The sequence below is a fragment of the Cheilinus undulatus genome, linkage group 7, assembly GCF_018320785.1.
Source record: "Cheilinus undulatus linkage group 7, ASM1832078v1, whole genome shotgun sequence".
Lineage (NCBI taxonomy): Eukaryota > Metazoa > Chordata > Actinopteri > Labriformes > Labridae > Cheilinus > Cheilinus undulatus.
The window spans coordinates 22,672,070-22,691,874 of record NC_054871.1 but is presented as its reverse complement, the minus strand read 5'-3'; the positions used below and the strand labels follow the sequence as shown (position 1 = coordinate 22,691,874).

Genomic DNA, 19,805 nt, shown 5'->3' with positions numbered 1-19,805 from the left:
TTTTTTAGTATCTGTGCTGCAAACTGCTCTAACTTTTTCGAGTGGTCAGTACAGAAGAGGGATTGTGTAATTTACTTCCTGGTTAGTCATCTTAGGCATTATTCCAGATCCAGATCGATATGATACTAGCAAAGCTTGCTGAGATAAAGACAATGTACAAGCCAAACAGCAGACGATCAATGACGATCCCGATCATTAGCCATTCCTGTGAAGAGCTACTCCCCTCGACCTGTTTGTCGACCTGGACTCTGATGGCCGTGAGATCTCTGCTTAGCTTCCTCAGCTCATCCAGAGCAGGGTCTGGAGGTGGTTTCTCCACCTCTAACTGAAGGTCACTGGCAGAGAGGGTGCTTGAATCTATTACTGGGTACAAGAAATGTCAAGATTAGAGGATTATTTTTTATCATTTCCAAGTTAAAGACTGAAGGATTGAATTTTAAGGCTTTTTTTTACTAGCTATTTTGAGCTTACAGACTAAATGTGATTCGGTATGTCAGTAGTGGAAAAAGAAAATGACAATAATGTTATCATACCTTTATTAGGTGGGTGTAGAGAAACAGTGACTCTGTTGCTTTTCTTCTTTGGAGGGACACAAACAATCCTTGCTAGATACTGCAACACGAGTATGCTGAGCCACCTGGGCACTGCGCTGTACTGTGTTGAGCTGAACTGCAGATTTGTGATTAAGATAGTCTCCAACAAGCTGGCCACCATCAAAGCAAGGCTGAGGGAGAATAAAACATCTGCAGGAAACAATAAAAATTGGAAATAAATAAGGAAATATATATTCAGACTTCAAATAAAGGCATCACTCACTGATGAGAGGGGTAGTTTCTCCTGTGACAGGCAGCAGGTCGTTCATGATTAGCAAGAAAACTGTGTAGCCCAGGATGAGGGTCATCTTGAAGGCGCCACGGTCAACACTATGAGGAGGCAGGAAAAAGCTGAAGACATCCACTGTGATAAGGAAGCTGCTTGGGATCAGGAGATTGACCACGTAGAGGATCGGTCTGCGTCTTAGGATGATCTTTCAGTGAGACAGAATGACATAGTCTCAAAGTTGTTGCAAGACTTTTAACAGAATTTCCCTCATAGTTGCTAGAGCTTTTTTAGTGGCATCTCCGACCTCTGGGGTTCTGCAAGGCTTTGTCCTTGGTCAAAAATGCAAATTGTCTTGTTGTGAGGCATAATCAATACAAAGACACTGGTCAAGACTGACATGTATGATTTTTTTTTTTTTGCGTTTTCTGTCTAGTTTGACACTCTGACCTGACCTCAAGGGCATGCACCCTGACACTGACATAGCACTCATGAAATGGGAGCACAGGGAATAAGAGAGAGGAGGCTGCAGCGATGGATAACCCAGGTAGAGAGAGGGACACAAAACAGCCGTGATGAGTATGAATACATTTTCTGATTGTTTCAGGACCTCAAAACACATCTACAACTCCACACAAGAGCTCTATTTGCACAGGATTAGTTTTACCAAGGGACCCTGCTAATATGTAATAATGGCGCAGGACATCCGTGCGTTGTTAATCCCCTGCCTTGAGTTTAAATTCCAGGGCAAATTACCTAGGTTAGGTTTTAACATTATATCAAAGAGAATGGTCTAGACCAGCTCTTCTTGTGATATTTGGTATTAATTGACACTATGCAGTTTAGATTGGTTGAGTGACTGGAAAATGTCTTCGATTTATCACACATACCATATACACATGGTTTCTTACAGGAATCAGAACTGATTTAGCATTGAGCAACAAAGATCACTACTGGTTTATGTTGTGTGTATTGAATAAAAATTCAGTAGCTTATAGTGCTTACAAAGAATTTGATCTCAGAAAAGCCTCCTTCAGTTATCTCCAGGGTACTGGATCCTGATTTGATATCGACAAGCTCCCACTCCCCTTTTGTCTTCAACACTCTTTTAGACTCCTCCAGGATATCTGCAGCTGAACGTTCTGCCGTCACCTTTATGTCTTCAGCTGGAACAAAATATGGGAAAAAAAGGATATTAATCACAGGTGCCATTTGTGTACAACCCTCCTGTAGGTAGATTAAGTTGAGAAATGTCTGCTCCTTGTGGCTGCCTTACCAAAGTGCAGGTAGGGTTGAAAAGTCAAGGAGCAGTTTTGAATATCAAAGGGGAAAGTGTAGATGACTAATCGGCAGGAGCTGACAACTCTGACTGGCTTATCGTCATGAACGTGACCTGTGTTGGACAAGTAGACGTAGGATGTTTGGGGAGAGACGTCTTCATCCATGCTGGAAAGGAATGGGAGAGAATTTAAAAAAGACACAAAAACATGCAAAAAGATTCAGCCCAAGATGTTTGCAGTATTTTTAAAATTAAGGCAGGTTCATGGAAATCAGTCCAAAAGACAAACCAGCCCACACCCTATGTATAAAAACCATGATTTCCTATGAAGACTTGAACATATTAATGAACAACAGAACTTCCTTTTTAACTTACAACTCTGTGATGAGGATATCAGGGACCCAGAGGTTTTCACGTGGAATAGAGACCCTTTTAGTTCCACATTTTTCCACATCCCAGCTTAGCCCTGCTATTTTCCACTCCTACAGTCAACAAATAATAGCCATGTGATGCTTAGCATAGAAAATGCCAATTTTAACAGTGTCACTGGATACTTTAGGATATGCCTGTTCTTTCCTAAAATCTACATATGGTCAGTTAAACCTAAGAAAAGCAAACAACAAATGACAACGCTACCAATAAAAATGGAAAAACCCTTGAAATAGTCATGGAGCATGATTCTTTGCTACACACTCTGTTGGATTTGCTTCTAGAAGTTGTTTTGACCCTTGTCTTCATTTTGTCTAAAGTGTTGTGTCCTTTGACACTCTTACGAGTAATATAGAAGAGTTGACGCTTGCCTTATTGTGTTGTATTTCAGAATTTGACAGCACATTTTTAGGTAAGCCTGTTTAGATTTATGGCCTCATTTTGACAGTGAAAGCCTACTGTTAAAAGTCTGTGGCACATAGTGTTTTAGGATATATGTCCAGCTACATTTTGCTAGTTATACAGCACGCAATCTTGGCCCAAAATGATGTGCAAGGTAAAAGGATCTGGATTAAGTTAATTGGATATATTGTACATTACTGTGCAGAATCTGAAGTCACGTTTGGCCCAAAGTTTGAAGTTGAAGTAAGGCCTGTAAAGGCTAACCTTGCAAAGCAGATGTCCCAAGGGCCCAAAAAGGCGCTGACAAAAGAGATGCTGTTGAGCTTGACCTTGGCTACCAAGCAATACATGTTTTTGCATGTGTCAAATTTGCTCTTGGCCACTCTTCACCCCCTCTCCAGCCCTGGGTTGTGGCACATTTGACCCTGTAATGAATCCTTAGCACCCTACATGCCTAAAACGTATGCACAGGACTGTACATACAATATGTTTTGGTCTCAATTTGAATCAAACCAATTAAAGTGCCATTCTCCTTTGAGCTAGGTGCACCTTCAAGCTGGTGGCTTTGTATTTACATGGGCAATTTCGACCTTTCGTCTTAAATCATTTAGGTGGAACTCCAGCTAACTCATTTAACTTCTCTACTTTTATTGTGCCTCTGAACAAAGGGAATACACATGACACTATATTGAACTTATACTTGGCTGGAGCAATCCCATAATAATTGGAAACAATCAAAAGACATGTTTTAACTGGTGCTAAACATCTGTGTAATGTTTTGATAAGCCCAAATGTAGATGAGATATCTGACTTCCTTGCTGCTGTAAGTCCAATCTTGATTCATTTTATCTGTAGGTTAGCTAGCTAATGTAAGGAGCCATCTAAGCAAAATGTGACAACTACACATGGCATTTGTTAACGTATTCAGCCGAAGGTGTTTGTGGTGCAAAAGCATAAGGGCAGCCTATGATTGTATGTACTTTTTCCATCTTTGTAAAATTGCAGTGGGAACAAAAAAAGCCCAAAGGGAATAAAGGAACCACATATCATTTTACTATCTAAACTAGAACAAAGCAGCTAAGCTGCAGGTGAGAAAGCAGCCTTGTATTTGTAAATTCTGTGGTCTGAAAGCTTACCAGGGTTTGCCATAGGAATATTGTCAGGGACTGGGCTTTTTCATTCTGGGAAAAAATGTTTATTATCACAAGTTATTATAGGTTCACTTATGCTCAGTTGACACTGTCATGCATGTTTTTGTTCAAAAAGCCATGCCTCACTCATGGACTCACCACATCTAAAATCCCCACCAGCGTTATGTCGATGGTTACTTCAAGTGTTTCTGAAAATCCTTTTACAGGTCGCAGCAGCTTTCTGGGAAATAATTCTTTCTCAAGTGCTTCAAGCAAGCCCTCAGGTGTCGGGCTGCTGCAGTTCAATTCTGCAACAAGACCTGAGGTCAAACACAGACAACAGAATCAAAGTTTATGATCCCAAAACAAAACACAGGTTACTTTTCAAAAATATTTTTCAAAGGGTTAAATGAAATGCATCCTATACACAGAGTATAGGAGAGAATAAGCCCATTAAGAAGAGTTTTTTTCTGGATGTACTTATCATGATGGGATATGAATCACACCATTGTGCTTGCATTATGAATGAATGTTGCTTCTGCCATGTCTGTATGCCTCTCTTTTTCAGCTACTTACATCCAAAACAAAATGCCCAAAGCAGATAGTGCCCTCTGCTGGTTCAAATAAGGGCACACATCAGAGCTGTGCATCTTGACTGACTATATATATATGTGACTGCACATGGGTCAAATTTGAACTCTAATGTAACTTTAAGGGAACATTGTTGTCACATTGTTAGTGTTTCCCTGTGTTAGGATGCTGTTGAATCGATCATATGGGGCTAGTAAGTCATTTACTTTCCATGTCATTGTATGGTATGTCTGCTCCACACGTGTTTTGTCTCATTTTCATGTGTAACATTACTGTATTTAACGATCACAATGGTATGGAAATACATGAGACATGCTGGTTTAAAACTCTTAAAACTAGTTGTTGTAGGGGCAACAAACAAAAAATAGTCCATCCATCCTCATAAAATGTTTTTTTCACTGTCGTCTTTTTAGTACAGTGTATTTCCAGGATGATGGGCCACCATAGTCTTAATATAGCAGTTAATTTGTAGAGAAGCATCACATGAGACTGCTTGTACTGCATGGACAGGAAAAGCTGTGCTATTTAAAATAGACTACTGTTGAAATTCATTGAAAGCAGCCCTGTTTGGAAGGGAAACAGGTCGATATTTGAGTATTTATGGTTGGTTGGGGAAAAATTCTAAAGCAGTGTCCGTCTACATTGGTTATGAGCGGCTTCTGCATCGAAGCGGGATCATTAACGCCTGTATCACCATGCATTGTGGTATTTAATATTGTCAACACCACAAGTGCACATCCACATCTCTTATACACTCATGGGAAAACTGTCTAAGGAGAGTGAAACGACTGACAAGGAGGTTACGTGATCGGCATGGTTTGTTACTTTGTTAGCAACATAACTCCAAAAATTATGGATGGATTTGATTTGAAATTATATGGGAATATCACAAATGATATAAGTAAGAACTGATTAGATTTTGGGCGTGATCCAGATCACCAATCCAGGAATTTTTAATAGGATTCTTCACTATTGGGAGATAGGGCTAATGGCGGAGGTCTGCGCTCTCTGAGTGCTTTTGTAGTTATAAAGATGGTCTCTCAAAGATATTTTGTCCCCAGCAAACCAGATAACCTCTAAATAACAGCAAAAGTTAAAGTTTAACAAGATTAGCATATTCATACTAATTTATTCTAATTTTCTAGTTAGTAATTCCGAAGGCATTTAAATAGTTTTATTTCTTACCTCGAATCAGTAACAAACAGATGAAGACCAGCCCCGTTCTCTTTACCTCTGTCATCTTGCTAGTGTCGGCTCCAACAAAAAGAAGCTAAACTTGTACAGTTAAACAAGTTGTGTATCTTTTGTCTGGTTGGCCAAACCAATCTACACGTTTTCTTTCAGAATTATTTGCACAAGTGTCCAAACAATGCTGAAAATGTAAGAGAAACTTGACAAACAAGGATGTCTGCTACTGGGATGTTTTTGAAATTTCTTTTTGACTTGTTCATCCCATTTACTTTTGCATTTTGCAAACATTAAAGGCAGTGGCTTAGTTTGTAATTAAGACACAACACAACAGCCAAAGCAATGGAAAATGAATAGAAAATTAAACACATGCTGATTAAAACAAAGTGAAGTTCCCTGAGATATTACGTTCAGCAGTTTTCCAAACTTTAAGTGTAAGAAATTGGTTATTTTTCATCATAAATATAAATTTAATTTTGCAAAGTTTTTTGCGTGAGTGCTATTTAGTTCAGAGAGGTCCTGCGCTCTACTTTGTTTACTTGAGGGGAAAAAAAGCAAACAGAAGACCTTTAAAGACACTGGGCAAGTATTACTCTGTTGTTCACCTTCAGGGTGGAGCACTGTGGGCTAAAAGCTTTGTTGAATTATGCAGAAATTTGTCACTTGGGGAACGTTTGCTGAACTGTAAATCAAAAAACACAATAGAGGCTCTTTAAGACACAACTTCTTTATCCTTAGAACCCACCATAACAAATTTAATGAGAGATTATGAGTAAAAAAAAACCCTTTATTTTACTTTTCAATCATCATTTTGTTAGTGATTCCTTCAATTTTTCCTCAGTCTCTAATAATTTCCTTCATTAACCTAACTTCCCTTTCTCCTCCTCACAATACTCTTTCCCCCTCTTTTGCTGATGAAGTAACACCCCTGTTTTTCTAACCAGTGGGGTTTACTGTCAAGTGGATTGATCCACCAAACCATGTATTTTGTTTTGTAAAACAAAAGCATTTAAATTCAACAAAAATCCTACAGTTTGCATAAGATGACTTTTTGTAGGACAGTTGCATTTTAATTTTTGTATTAAGTTTTTCAATTGAACTGACATGGTTATTACTTAAACATAACTGAGGACATCCATTTTTCCAAGCACAGTTGTGACCTACTGAAACGGCCCTTTTGGTCCTGATCCACCAGTTGAGAACCATTGCTTAAAGAGAACTGTGAACATATTTTATCTTGATTTAAAAGATAGAGTACAAACGTGGATGTGGAAGATAAACTGTAACTACTTGAGTTAGATTATATATTAAAGTCAAGAAAAGTTCCCAAATGTTAGGAATTAACCAATCCAACCCCTCTGAAAAAATAAACAATACAGCAACTATTCATTAAAAATGCATACAAATAAAAATCATAGTAAAGTCATATTTTTTCTATACGTGACATAAACATCTTTCAGGTGCGTGAATAATAAAAATGCCATGATTTTTGTTTCGCTGATTCCTTTAATGAAACACAAAACAAAGTAACAGGACAAAAGAAATTGCAGTGGAAAACTTTAATGTAAACTGGTTGAAATGCAGTGTTGATAAATGACATTCCTCATCATTGATTTACTAGTCATGTTAGCATTGTTACTCATTCATCTTTGTGATATTACATGTATAAAAAAGCTGATAAAAAAGTCAACTGCTTGAAATGTGTAAAATTTATAGAATGGCAAACAAAATTCACTGATGAGATTAAACATAAGGTAACTCTTTATTACTACATCACTTTTAAACGTTAATAAACCATCAATGAAACCTTAGTGAATATGTAACTCATCTGATAATAAAGTATTTTTTACTCATTTTTATGTATTTGGGGGGGGCCTTCATACCAGTGTCTGCTTAGGGCCTCACTTAGGTCAGAGGTGGCCCTGAGGCGCCACATATCAGCCTTCGCTGATTATGTGTGAATGTGGAGTGAATGGGTGTTAATGGGTGTAACAGGGAGTGTGTAAGATGTTTAGATGACCAGAAAAGTGCTTATTTGGAATCCATCTACCTTTCTATCATTAATAATAAACACGGTCTGTATTGATGCATTAGTAAAGGGGTACAGCTATGTGAGGGAAAGGTTAGGGTTACTACGGCTTTAGTAATGCATCAATATATCATTTATAAATCAGTTTACAAATGGCATATAAATGATTAATAATATGTTAAAGATGAGGATTAAAGTATTGACTAATGATTTATTACTGCTAAAAGTGTGTGGTTATTATAAACGGTGAACAGATTAAAAAAACGAAAAGGAGAAATGGGGGCTGCTAATACCATGTCACAGGGCTTATCTTCTGTTTCTGCATAACAACGGATCAAATTAAATTGAGTTAGGATATTTTTAATGTTTAGCATCAAGATCAATAATCATTTTAGATGACAAAAACACATTTGCAAATTATTGTCATAGAAATAAATAGAATTCACAAACTCACTAAGTACTGTAAAAACTCAGGATTTGTTGGGTGACTGCATCCACAAAACAATGATAGTAATGAAGCTGACTGCTATGAAGATCATGTAGAGGCAGAACACCAGGCGGTCTATGATTAAACCCACCTGGATCCAGTCCTCTGAGTTCTGGTTTCCCTCCAGCTGCTGCTTTAGCTGAAGGTGGAGAACCTGGAGCTCCCTGCCCACACTCCTTAGTTCCTGCAGCGCCTTGTCCTCATCTAGTGGGCTTTTCTGTTCTGGATCCCTGCTGCTTTCTGCTACCAGGGAGGAGTCTTTAATTTCTGCTGCCGAGGAGAGGATGAAAGGGTAAATGGATATAAGAAAATGAACAATTTAGTCTGTAAAATCAGCCATGGTCTGATATTTTACCTTGTGCTGCAGGATTTTGAATGACCGTGTCCTCTGGGTCTCTGGATTTTGGAGGAAGCAGCACAAGGAAGCCCAGGATGTGAAGGACTAACACTCGGATAAAACGAGGGACAGGATAGTGAGCGGAGCCACACAGCAGGTTGGTGATGAGAACCGTCTCCAGTAAACTCCCTACCATCATAGTCAGGCACAGAGACAGGAACACGTCTAGGGTAATAAAAATAACCACATTTCAAATTCTTGTTCACAAAGCAGCTTCATGTAAAAAAGACCATCCCCTGATGGTAATATGCTTCTGTGTGAGGTTTACAAAACTGAAAGTACAGTGGTGGGTCAAGGAGAACAACTTGGGTGGATTTTGTGGTAGTATGATACGGAAAAATCTAACAAGCTTAACTTTGACATTTTACCTAAAAAATCTAATCAATTCATCTTTAAGTCATAGTCGAAAAAGTGTAAATGTTAAAAAGGTAAAGATCTGATATCACAAAGTGCAGGTGACTTTTGAGTTATTTGCTGAGCTGTCTGTGAGTTTTGTTTTTTAAAGTGAAATGAGATGATAAAGAGCAGTGGTGTCCTAATTTACATCACTGTGACTGCAGGAAAATACTGCGGTGGCTTCACCAAAGTGTGCTAAAAGGGGCAATATGACATGATTAATTGCAACTTTAAAAAATACACTCATTATGGACCTTAAAGGTGCAGTGTTAACAAATTCTACTTGTTGCAACAGTTACCACCAGAATTGAACATTAAAATCTAGAATATGACTGTTAGATATTTTCCAGGTTTACACATTGTACCTTTAATTAATCACATTTAATGCACTAACTCTGATAGTCCTAATTAAAAGGCAACTAATATAATGGTGTTGAATGTAAGTCATATGAGAACATTTTAATAAAGAAGATAGAAAACATTTGTATGAAAGCAAGATTTAAACAAATTACAGTAGACTTAATGCCCTAACAATCTTTGGGTCTTATAATTGAAATGTTTAGTGCACCATTATCCAGACCTGCTTTGTTGACTGGACTCACTCATTTCAATTAAATAGCTTAAATCATTAACAGGACCCAGAATCATAAAGAAAAACTTAAAAATTCCAGGGAACCCAAATGGAAAAACCACAGCTCTTTAGCATTGCAAGAGTAGAGTGCAGAAGTATTTGGTGATAATACAACTAAAAGTATCCTGTTTTAGCCTGATGCTTTGCTCTGTTTTATATAGTTTGGTACTTTTAGCTTTATAAAAAACAATATTTAACTCACTCAGGGACTGCATTATTACTTATTCATTTTTTAGTGCTATCTCAAGTTTTATCCATCCTGAAAAATGCATTTTTAAAGTGTCATTTGTTGATTAATATGTTACTTTTGCAAATTAAATGAACAAATAGGAATGACACTTTTCACATTTGGGACTACTTTGTCGAGAGGGTTTATGGTATTTAAATCATTGCTTTTGATCAGGAACAAACAGACTGCAGCCATCACCAATAACAGCCACGGTTGTAGGTACACTAATCAACATTACTGCTAATGAACATCACTTTAGGTTTTTGTTAACTGACTCAGTAGAGGTATGGTGTCTCCGGTGATTGGCAGCAGGTCGTTCATGCTGAGCAGGAAGACGGTATAGCCCAGGATCAGAGTCATCTTGAACAAGGATCGGTCGACACTCTTGGGAGGCAGCAGGAAGCTGAGGAAGTCGACTGCGATGAGGAAGCAGCTGGGGATCAGAAGGTTGACCACGTACATGGTGGCTCTGCGGCTCATCGACACCTGGAACAGGTGGACAACAGCTGGTGAACCAAACACATGTTTTTTTTTTTAAATTTTCTGTGCTTAAGTCACAAAAGTTTGAGATGTACAGCACAGCTGTAGTGAGCTGGATATATGATTTACTCTGGAAAGCTAAACATTGTCTACTTTTGATTTTGTCCAAAAAATGCTGTAAGTGCAATACTAAAAACACCTATAAAGTGGTAAAGCAGTTTACATCAGACACATAATGCAGAGCTGACATATAGCACACCCCATGACATCTTTCTGTCTTTAAGTTTAAAAGTGAAGACTATTTTCTCGATAAAAGTGGCAAAAGACCACTTTTATCACTTTTTATTGCTGCATAAATGCCTGTAAGCAACTCCGTTAGACCTATTAATCTCTTTAAATGCCCTCTTTACTAATCAATGACTCTGAAATTCAGTTAGATTGATCAGTTTGAAAAATGTAACAGACTATCAGTTTTATGTGATGCTTTAAAGGTGACAGTATGAAGTATTTTCTCACAAAGAAGCGAATCTCTTGGTAGTCATCCCCCAAATTTGTTGGAAACTGAAATGTCTTCACTGTGATTCCAATCAGTTCCCATTCACCCATCGTTGCCATCACCTCTTTAGATCTCTGTAACATTTCGTCTACAGAGGTGTGGTTGATGAACACAGCAGAAACTGAAAGGACAACACAAAGTTTATCCCCCACAGGTTACAGAATTTACACAAACACCTGTTCCTTATGGTTTACAGTGCTTAAAAGCTCTGTATATCTAGTGTTTTTTGTACTTACTAGTGTGTAAATAGGAGTTGAAGCTTAAACTGCAGTTCTGGGTGTCAAATGGAAATGTGTAGATGTCGAGTCTGCAGGAGCTGACCACTCTGACGGGCTTTTTATCAGTAACAAAACCATCAGAAGACAGGTAGCTGTATGGGACGAATGGAGCTGTGTTCTTGCCCATGCTACAGGAAGAGAAAAATACAACCAAGTAATAAGGGGTAAGAGGATAACATCTGTATCATTGCATGATATGGAGTATTTATATTCTTTAGTAAACCACCAGTCTCTTTTCATGGTAAAAGGACAAAAATGAACACACACAGCTAACAGTGATGTGTACTACCTTTACAGAGCAGATGGTACATACAATTCATTAATGACCACGTCTGGCACCCAGAGCAGCTCTCGTGGGATGGTAATCAATGATTTTCCACACTGTTCTGGATCCCATCTCACAAACTCGTTTTTCCAAATCTGCAACATATAAACATTTGAATGACTTTTTCCCTTAATCGATAAAATCGTCTTTTAAAAACTGCAGTTTGTATTTATTTGGGGTATCTGTGTCTAATATTCAAATTTGTTTGAAGTTCTGAAACATCCAAGTGTGAAAAATATGAGAAAAAGGAAAAATTAGGAAGGGAGGAAATAGTTTTTCACAGTACTGTGGCATTGGCTCCAGCTGCCCATGACAATGGGAATGAGGCAGCTGCTAAAATTGTTGGTATTACCATTTATAGTGTAAGATGAGTAAGGCAGGATTTCAAGATAATTAGCTAAACTTTTGTTTTACTTCTAACACTGGTCATAGCATAAAAAATAAATTAATCTTTGTAAATAAGTCAAAAGGCACAGCTTTAATACTCCCCTTATTGTGTTGTTGGCCTGTCACCACACTGGTGCACAGAGACGTTGAGCTCTTATGCAGTTATTTGGAGAAAAAACACCCCTTTCCATGTAAATTGGCCTTATTGCATAAAGCTTCTAATGATGAGGACAGTGATAGTGGACTCTTTTGTAGTAGCTGTAACTATGACAGTATTTGAGCGTCCCATCTTGAGGAGGACGTGTGGAAAATGGCCTCCCAGTGAACATGGAATAAGACCTGCCCAACAGCTTTCACTATCATCCATGCTGAGAATTTCAGTCTTCCTGAGACACATTTGAATAATGAGTGAATATTTATTTTTCTGAGTAAACTGTGAGGTTGATTCTAAAGAAGGGTCTTACCAAAGTTTGCCAGATATACGTTGTAAGTAGTTGGGCCTTTTCATCCTGAAAGAGATCCGACATGTTGAATGCTTTCTTTTTATCAAACATTTATTGAAACTGATTTTTTTAACCACACAGAAGCTAAAATTAGAGCAACTTCAAAACACAGTGTAGCTCAGTTTGACATAAGAAAACCAACATGGTGATATAATTAAACAATTTCACATCAACATAATCTCTCTTACCACGCCTAAAATGCCCGCCAGTACAAAGCTAATGGTGATGTTGGTTGGGGTCGATGCATTCATAACAGGTCGAATGGAGCTCATGTTGAACACGGGTCCCAGAGCTTCTAGCAGTGATGGTGTGTCAGGTCTAGTGCAGTTTAGCATGACAGGACTGCACGGAGCTGCAGGACAAAAAAAAGAAAGAACTGCAGTGAAAATGATTGTTGAAGCAGACCCAACTGTCTTTGCATTGAAAAGTTAGAGGATTGCTGTGCCTGGAAATGTTATTTATAGGTACTATGCATTGTTCTTGGCAGGTTTATTTGGTTTGTGAAAAAGTGCATTTTCAAAAATGTACAGATTTATGTACATAAACATACATAAACATAGATTACCGTACATATACCAACAATACTAACAGTACTGGTCAGCACATATCTATAGTATTACCATTGTTTAGTGATACAGAGGTCTGTTTGCTTGTCTCATTCAAGCACCTCAGCAGATTCAAAACCTGTTGCATCTTTAAAATCAGGTGTTCTCAAAGGGTAGGTCAGGACCCAAAGTGAGCTACAGGGCTATTTCTACACACCCAAGTGTGCATGATTTATGGAATCCCTAAGTAGACATACATTTACATTCATTTTCCTCAGTTTTACAGTAATACTGAGTAACTGTTCATTGTTTTATTTTTTGAAGCAATAAAAAAAGCTGGATTCAAGACTTGGTTTTCCCATGACAACATTCAATTTCTCTGACTATGGGTAGAAATTTCTCAGTGAGAGATTGGTGATGGGTATTGAGGCTAGACCAGTTCAGAAGCAGTTTTTTTGAATGATTGGGACACTGAACATGACTCAAGAGGTACAGGAAATGTTGGACACTTAAATGTTTTAAATCAAAGCTGCAGGACAATCAGCTCTTTGTTATTTTATATAAGATAAATATATTTGTGTCTTTACTTACCGTACATGAGCAGAGAGATGAAGATGAATAGAACCTTAGAAGGCTTGACTTTCAGCGGGCAGCACTAAAAACATCAACATTGGGTCAGAAGTGGTCGTTAGTCTGATGGTGTGCTGGAGGTCTGGGTTATTCCTCAGTTACTTCTTTCAGAATTTTTAAATTGGTGCAATATCTTGATAACATTTGCCAAGTAGTAAAGGGTGTTTCATTGTTCGATTTTATAGAGGAATTAGCTACATGTCATCAGACCACAATGATGCCTGAAAATATAGATTTTTTCCCCCAAATAAGTTTCACCAGTTAAATTATAACTGCTTAAGTAAGTATCTTTTTTATTTATAATATGCTAATTGGATAAAACTTTTCAGGGGTATGTTTGGTGAAATTTACATTAAGATTTAATACGTATTCGTGTTAATGATATTTCTGTCGGGAACCCTTTATAGATAGATCCATTTACTCAATCTAAGCATTTTTAGTTTAACCTTCAGCAGTGAAACTAGCAAACTAACTAATTTAATTTGCATTATTTACATGTATCTTTACAAACTAAAAGCTGACATATTATTGTATAATTTTAATGAAAAAAAAAAAAGAAACAGAACAAGGTTATGAAGTTTGAAATAAATGCCAATAAAGCCGAATGACGTTTTCAAGAGATTTTATTTTGTTTACAGTGTTTAACTCCATTTTAAATGGCACAGTTTTACACAGATACTCAAAGCTACATTTATTTAATAAAGGGTTAATTAATGTCTTAATTTAACCATCTGCAACTACTCACAATAATTTATCTTTAGGATAAGTATAATTATCTGGGCTCCATTTACATGCATTACAGAACAGGAATATATAATTTGAAATTCAACCAACATTTTAGCCTCTAGCTACATTAATGGAGCCCTTAAACAAACATTAATCTACTGACTGTAAGAGTTCACCCAGATAATGATGATGGTAATGAAGCTGACTGATATGAAGAGGATGTAGACGCCGAACAGCAGACGATCAATGATGAAACCCACCTGGATCCACTCCTCTGAGCTTTCGCTTGTGCCCATCTGTTTCTCCACCAGGAGGCGGATGGCCTTGAGGTCTTTACCCAGGCTGCTTAGCTCCTGAACGGCCTTGTTGTCCACACCTGACCCCGTTACCTCTGGAGACCTCATATCCACTGTCTGCTTTGGTACTGCGGGTTTCATGTCTAGTTTAGCAGAGAAAAAGGTTCAGTTGTAAAACAAAAGTAAACTGAGAAAATTTAGAGACAATTCAAAACGGTATGATGCTTGATATTGTGATAAGTGATGATATGGTTAATAGTTCCATTGCTATTATACTTTATATCAGCCCTAATGTATTGAAGTGTTGTAAAAATTGTCTAATGTTTTACCGAAAGCTTTTGGTTTCTTCTGCTTCTTCTGAGGCAGGCAAACAACAAGGCCCAGGAAGTGCAGAAAAACTACTCTGATCCAGCGTGGGAGGGGTCCTAAATTATCAGAGCTGTTGAGCAGGTTGGTGATGAGGATGGTCTCCAGCAGACTGGCCACCATCAGAGCCAGACAGAGAGAGAAGAACACATCTGGCAGAACGAGGGAAGCGAGTGCACAGTCAATCAAGGTATACATTATTAGATGTCTTTAATGTTGCACATTATGGAACAAGTGAGCTAATGCAACACACTGAAGCGTTTAAAATCTCACTGAATTTCGATCCCTGCTCCAGATGGGCCTGTGAAATACATCTGTTACTCTTATTCTTCTCACTGTATTAATAGGAAAATAAACCTTTATCTCAATATAGTGTGCATACCATATGCATACCATAAAACATACCATAAAAACATAGACATAAGGATTTTACAGAATGTCAGTGGAGGATTTCAATGATGAAATTTACTACTGGAGCCAGAGCTGCTGAAAATGTGGGCAGGCTCCCACCTGTTCTATACCTGGTCTTGGAAAAAACAAAATTTTCTGCTATAACAATCTATGAACTCCTTGATGAGGGAAGAAGTACTTCAAATGCATGTAAATGATGATTTAAATAAATACAACATTCGCTGAGTCTGATTAATACTGACTTATGAGCGGTATGGTGTTTCCAGTGATGGGCAGCAGGTCGTTCATGATGAGCAGGAAGACTGTGTAGCCCAGGATCAGGGTCATCTTGAAGGCGGAGCGATCCACAGCCTGAGGAGGCAGCAGGAAGCTGAAGAGGTCAACAGTGATGAGGAAGCAGCTGGGGATCAGAAGGTTGACCACGTACAGGGTGGCCCTGCGCCTCACTCTGACCTGCAGAGAAAGAAAGACCGAAAAATGAAGTAAGGTATCTTTCTGTGCCCTTTTGGAATTCAAATTGAAGATGTTTTAAGGTGTATAAGGTAACTTTATTATTTTGCTTATGTTTAGCCCCCATGAGGCTAATGTTTTTTTTTAGCATGTTATAAAACAGACTGTTACTAATACTAATTCTTATATACAACTATACAGTCTTTTATGTGTTTCCTAGTTTAAGATCATCCTTTAATTCAATTTAATTTAGTTTATTGTGAGAAAACATTAGTTAAGCATGCTCATAACAACATCTGTATAGAGATGAACCATCTCCTTTTCCACATTGGGCAGCAGGATGGACTTAGTCTGAATAAGAGCTTTATAATTAATCAGAATTGCATGACAACGACTGAACAGCCTATGTAAGTGAAAGTTTTAGGTGAACTACCATCTCTTGCTTTAAGTTAAATGCTCAAGCCATTATATTTAAGCTAAATGGTGATAAAACACACATCCTAATTTAAAAGTTTGATAAACAATCAGTTAAACTAAACCTGAACAACAAAACAATCTTAATAAGTCTGATACGTTTGACTACAGAACAAATGTTTCAGAGGGAAACATTAGACGCTGCACAACACAAGTTTGTCTGCTTTCACCTGAATGTAAACTTTTATAATAAAGCTTAAAATGCTATTAAGAGAACTTAAAATCAACCTACATAGAATGTTAGCTCGTCGATGTAATATTCCTTATCTCCCCTTGAGTTATTTTTGAAGGAAGTGATCTCCAGCAGCTCCCACTCCCCCATGGTGGTCATCACCCTCTTGGAGTTCTTTGTAATGTTTTCTGCCGAAATGTTGAGGAAAATCTGGATGTCCATGGCTGAGAAGCAAAGATACTTACATTAATATGCAAAGTCAAGGCCAAAAATATGACATACGTACACCCCAGAGCTATTGGAGTTGGTTTTGTTACATTTTGCAGACCAGACACTACCAGGCTTAAACTTCCTCTTACCATTGACGCATATTTTTCATTTACTGCAACTAGTGAGACAAGAGACCGCATCTCACCATAGTGTAAGTAGGAGTTGAAAGTCATGGTGCAGTTCTGTATGTCGAAGGGGAAGGTGTAGATGTCGAGGTTACAGGAGCTGACCACTTTGACGGGTTGAGAATCATGCACCCTGCCATCATTATAAAGGTATACATAGGGGACAAAGGGGGCCGTGTTTTCATCCATACTGTGAGACACAAACAATCAGAAAAGCTTTCTGTTAATATAAGCGAAAAAAAATATGGCAACTCTGAGTTATAAACATCTAGACTGGTATGTCAACTGTTTGAACATCTTTATATTTAAAGTAAGCTTTGAACCCTAGAGCTCACTGCTTTAACCAGAAGGGGCAGTTTTTGTGCCCCCCATGGAAATATCATGTACTGGTAGCTTTGTCATGTCCAGCAACATGACAAGACATGCCTCATTACAACTATGAAAATCAAGTAAGAACTCAGGTAAAAAAAGAATAAAAAATAAAAAATAAATATATATGTATGTATGTATGTATGTATGTATCTATGTATGTATATGTATATGTATATGTGTGTGTATATATATATATATATATATGTGTGTGTGTATATATATATGTGTGTGTGTATGTATGTATGTATATATCATTTTTTATGTTTCTGCAATGGTTACAACACCAATACGTAGAAGGTCTTTAACCGACATGATATTTTTAATGCTAAAATAAATGTATTATCGTTATCCATGAATTTTCAAATTCACTGATTTACAAAAAACCTGAAAAAATAGTAAAGCACATTAACATTTCTTGATTAATATGTCAAATTATAGTTATTTACTTGCATTCCTGAACAGAAAAATTAGTTTTAGTGGTTGAATGTTATGCTTGATTAATTTCTGACTTCTCAGAGAAGCTGGCTCAAATTTGGACGAATTCAGTTTGAAATCCCTCATTCCTGTTCAAAATGGTAAAATGTGGAGAGCTCACTGAAAATGCTGGATGGTCTCTGAGACAAATATGACAGGTGGTCTAATAAATTTGTTAAGCACTGTATATATATTAAAATAAAAGAGTACCTAAAAAAGAAATTCTGACATTTTATTGAAAAAATAAAAGAAACTATTTATGGAAGTCATTCTTGAACTCACAATTCATTGATGACAATATCTGGCACCCAAAACTTGGATCTTGGGAGAGAGATCTTGTTGGTGCCACACTGAACTGGATCCCAGTTGACAAACTCATTATGCCACCACTAAAACACACACACACTGATCATGTTAGCGCACAATATGTCTTCATTATACTGAAATAATCACAAGTACTGTAGTTCAAAATCAGCTCAATCTCAATAAACACAAGAAAGTAGTTTTATGTTGCAGTTTCACGTCAAGCTTGATAAAGGCAACTTTAACATTAAAGTAAGACAGACATGAAGATGTAGCATTACATTCTAGTAAAATCCTAACAATAGCAGTGTTACACACTCGCTCAATAGTAAGGTAGTAAGGAAACAGATATGATCAATGAGATTTTCTACTGGTTTAAAGGAGAATAAAAGCAGTAGAACATACATAATGCAGCCAGATGTATGTTTCTAAGAGTTGAGCCTTTTCATCCTGAAAGACAAGAAGAATTTACCATCAGTGTGTGTTTTTGTGACTTCTATCATTGAATTATGTCTTAATAAAGCCTGATCTGCTGGTATTTTTCTTTCTCTGGTGCTGAACTTACCACTCCCAGTATGCCATACATGGTGAAGTAAGTTTTGATATTGGTGGGAGTCGTCAGGTTCATCACGGGGCGAATGGCGCTCAGGTTAAACACTGGATTCAGAGCCTTCAGCAGGGCTGGTTGGTTTGGCTCGGTGCAGTTCACATCAATGGTACCGCACAGAGCTGATGAGAGGGCACAGAAAAAAATAACGTGTTTTTTTTTTAGCCAACAAAGACAACTTACAAAGTCAGTTACCTCAACTTTAGCTACCACTAACCAGTTATCTATGTCATTGTTTTACTAGTACATAGAAATTAATTCTTTTATTTTTTTATCTAGAAATTGTAAATAGAATATTTAAGTTTATCTATAAAAGAAGTTTCTAGATATTTTTGTTTTTTTTTTCTCAAAGAAAAACAAAACATTTGATCCACATATATGCCTCATACTCAACAATGCGCCCTCCAAATATCTTACCCGGTATAAGAGTGAAAATTACGACCAGTGTAGGCCCAACTCTTGAAGGAAGCCACTAGAATGAAAGAATCATGTTTCATTTCATTAAACCATTTAGAGGAAAGGAATAAATAATTAAAAGAAATCATGAAAAATACCCCAGGAATAGATAGTTTACCTTCCCTGGAATGACCCTGGATGTCATGATGTTTAGAGTTGATTTTCACCTGTTTTCAGAGGACTGCCGTATGGTCAGTAGAGTGAATGTCTGCAGAGGACAAAGAATACAATTCATACTGCTGCATGTGCAGTCTTCTACATTTCATCTTCCCTACTTGCATCTAAACCACTTACCTGTCACTTACTTTGCAAGACTAAATTCAGTCTCACTGATCAAGATATACATAGTGCCACTGTAACCCAAGCGTGATGTGAACAAACCTCCAGCAAATCATGTGGTAAATGGAAAACTCTCTGAGTCAGCCTCTCTCCCTGTGAGTGGTTTCATACAAAACAGAGAGAAACCACAGTTTACATTTGGCACCACAGTGTGTGACTTGCAGATGGCAAAGGCTGACCTCAGAAATAACAAGTGTCACACATGCTGGTTTAATGCAAATAAACAGGGTATTCAAAAATGTAGTTAGGTAAC

The 19,805-nt window shown here is 37.5% G+C and overlaps 3 protein-coding genes across 3 annotated transcripts; all 3 read right to left on the bottom strand.

Annotated features, from left to right (window-relative positions):
- Positions 1-91: 91 nt before the first annotated feature.
- On the bottom strand, positions 92-5,890 carry LOC121512505 (5-hydroxytryptamine receptor 3A-like). Its single transcript, XM_041791803.1, has 9 exons — positions 5,836-5,890; positions 4,219-4,379; positions 4,066-4,110; positions 2,474-2,580; positions 2,096-2,265; positions 1,825-1,985; positions 817-1,027; positions 534-743; positions 92-363 (listed from the first exon to the last, which is right to left on the bottom strand). The coding sequence occupies exons 1-9, from the start codon at positions 5,888-5,890 to the stop codon at positions 92-94; spliced, it is 1,392 nt and encodes a 463-aa protein (XP_041647737.1).
- Positions 5,891-8,337: 2,447 nt separating this feature from the next.
- Positions 8,338-12,871, bottom strand: LOC121512234 (5-hydroxytryptamine receptor 3A-like). Its single transcript, XM_041791403.1, has 8 exons — positions 12,725-12,871; positions 12,498-12,542; positions 11,635-11,741; positions 11,280-11,449; positions 11,004-11,164; positions 10,283-10,493; positions 8,710-8,916; positions 8,338-8,624 (listed from the first exon to the last, which is right to left on the bottom strand). Exons 1-8 carry the CDS (start codon positions 12,869-12,871, stop codon positions 8,338-8,340), a joined length of 1,335 nt encoding a protein of 444 aa, XP_041647337.1.
- A 1,721-nt stretch (positions 12,872-14,592) lies between these two features.
- On the bottom strand, positions 14,593-19,358 carry LOC121512233 (5-hydroxytryptamine receptor 3E-like). The gene is made up of 10 exons (XM_041791402.1): positions 19,332-19,358; positions 19,175-19,229; positions 18,716-18,879; positions 18,556-18,600; positions 18,130-18,236; positions 17,022-17,191; positions 16,667-16,830; positions 15,753-15,963; positions 15,063-15,251; positions 14,593-14,876 (listed from the first exon to the last, which is right to left on the bottom strand). The coding sequence occupies exons 1-10, from the start codon at positions 19,356-19,358 to the stop codon at positions 14,593-14,595; spliced, it is 1,416 nt and encodes a 471-aa protein (XP_041647336.1).
- Positions 19,359-19,805: the final 447 nt, after the last annotated feature.

Bases quoted from the DNA above. Each gene is read 5' to 3' on its own strand.
- LOC121512505 (XM_041791803.1), bottom strand. From the start codon at position 5,890: ATGACAGAGGTAAAGAGAACGGGGCTGGTCTTCATCTGTTTGTTACTG. The intron at 4,111-4,218 runs GTGAGTCCATGA...ATTTTTTCCCAG, and splicing joins TGGTGGGGATTTTAGATGTG to AATGAAAAAGCCCAGTCCCT. The intron at 1,028-1,824 runs GTAAGCACTATA...TCTCACTGAAAG, and splicing joins TTTCTGAGATCAAATTCTTT to ATCATCCTAAGACGCAGACC.
- LOC121512234 (XM_041791403.1), bottom strand. From the start codon at position 12,871: ATGCTAAACTGCACTAGACCTGACACACCATCACTGCTAGAAGCTCTG. The intron at 11,165-11,279 runs GTAAGTACAAAA...TTGTCCTTTCAG, and splicing joins CAACTCCTATTTACACACTA to TTTCTGCTGTGTTCATCAAC. The intron at 8,625-8,709 runs GTAAAATATCAG...TCTCCTCGGCAG, and splicing joins TCAAAATCCTGCAGCACAAG to CAGAAATTAAAGACTCCTCC.
- LOC121512233 (XM_041791402.1), bottom strand. From the start codon at position 19,358: ATGACATCCAGGGTCATTCCAGGGAAG. The intron at 17,192-18,129 runs GTGAGTTCAAGA...TGTGTCTCACAG, and splicing joins GATATTGTCATCAATGAATT to TATGGATGAAAACACGGCCC. The intron at 15,252-15,752 runs GTCAGTATTAAT...TCGTTCTGCCAG, and splicing joins AAACACCATACCGCTCATAA to ATGTGTTCTTCTCTCTCTGT.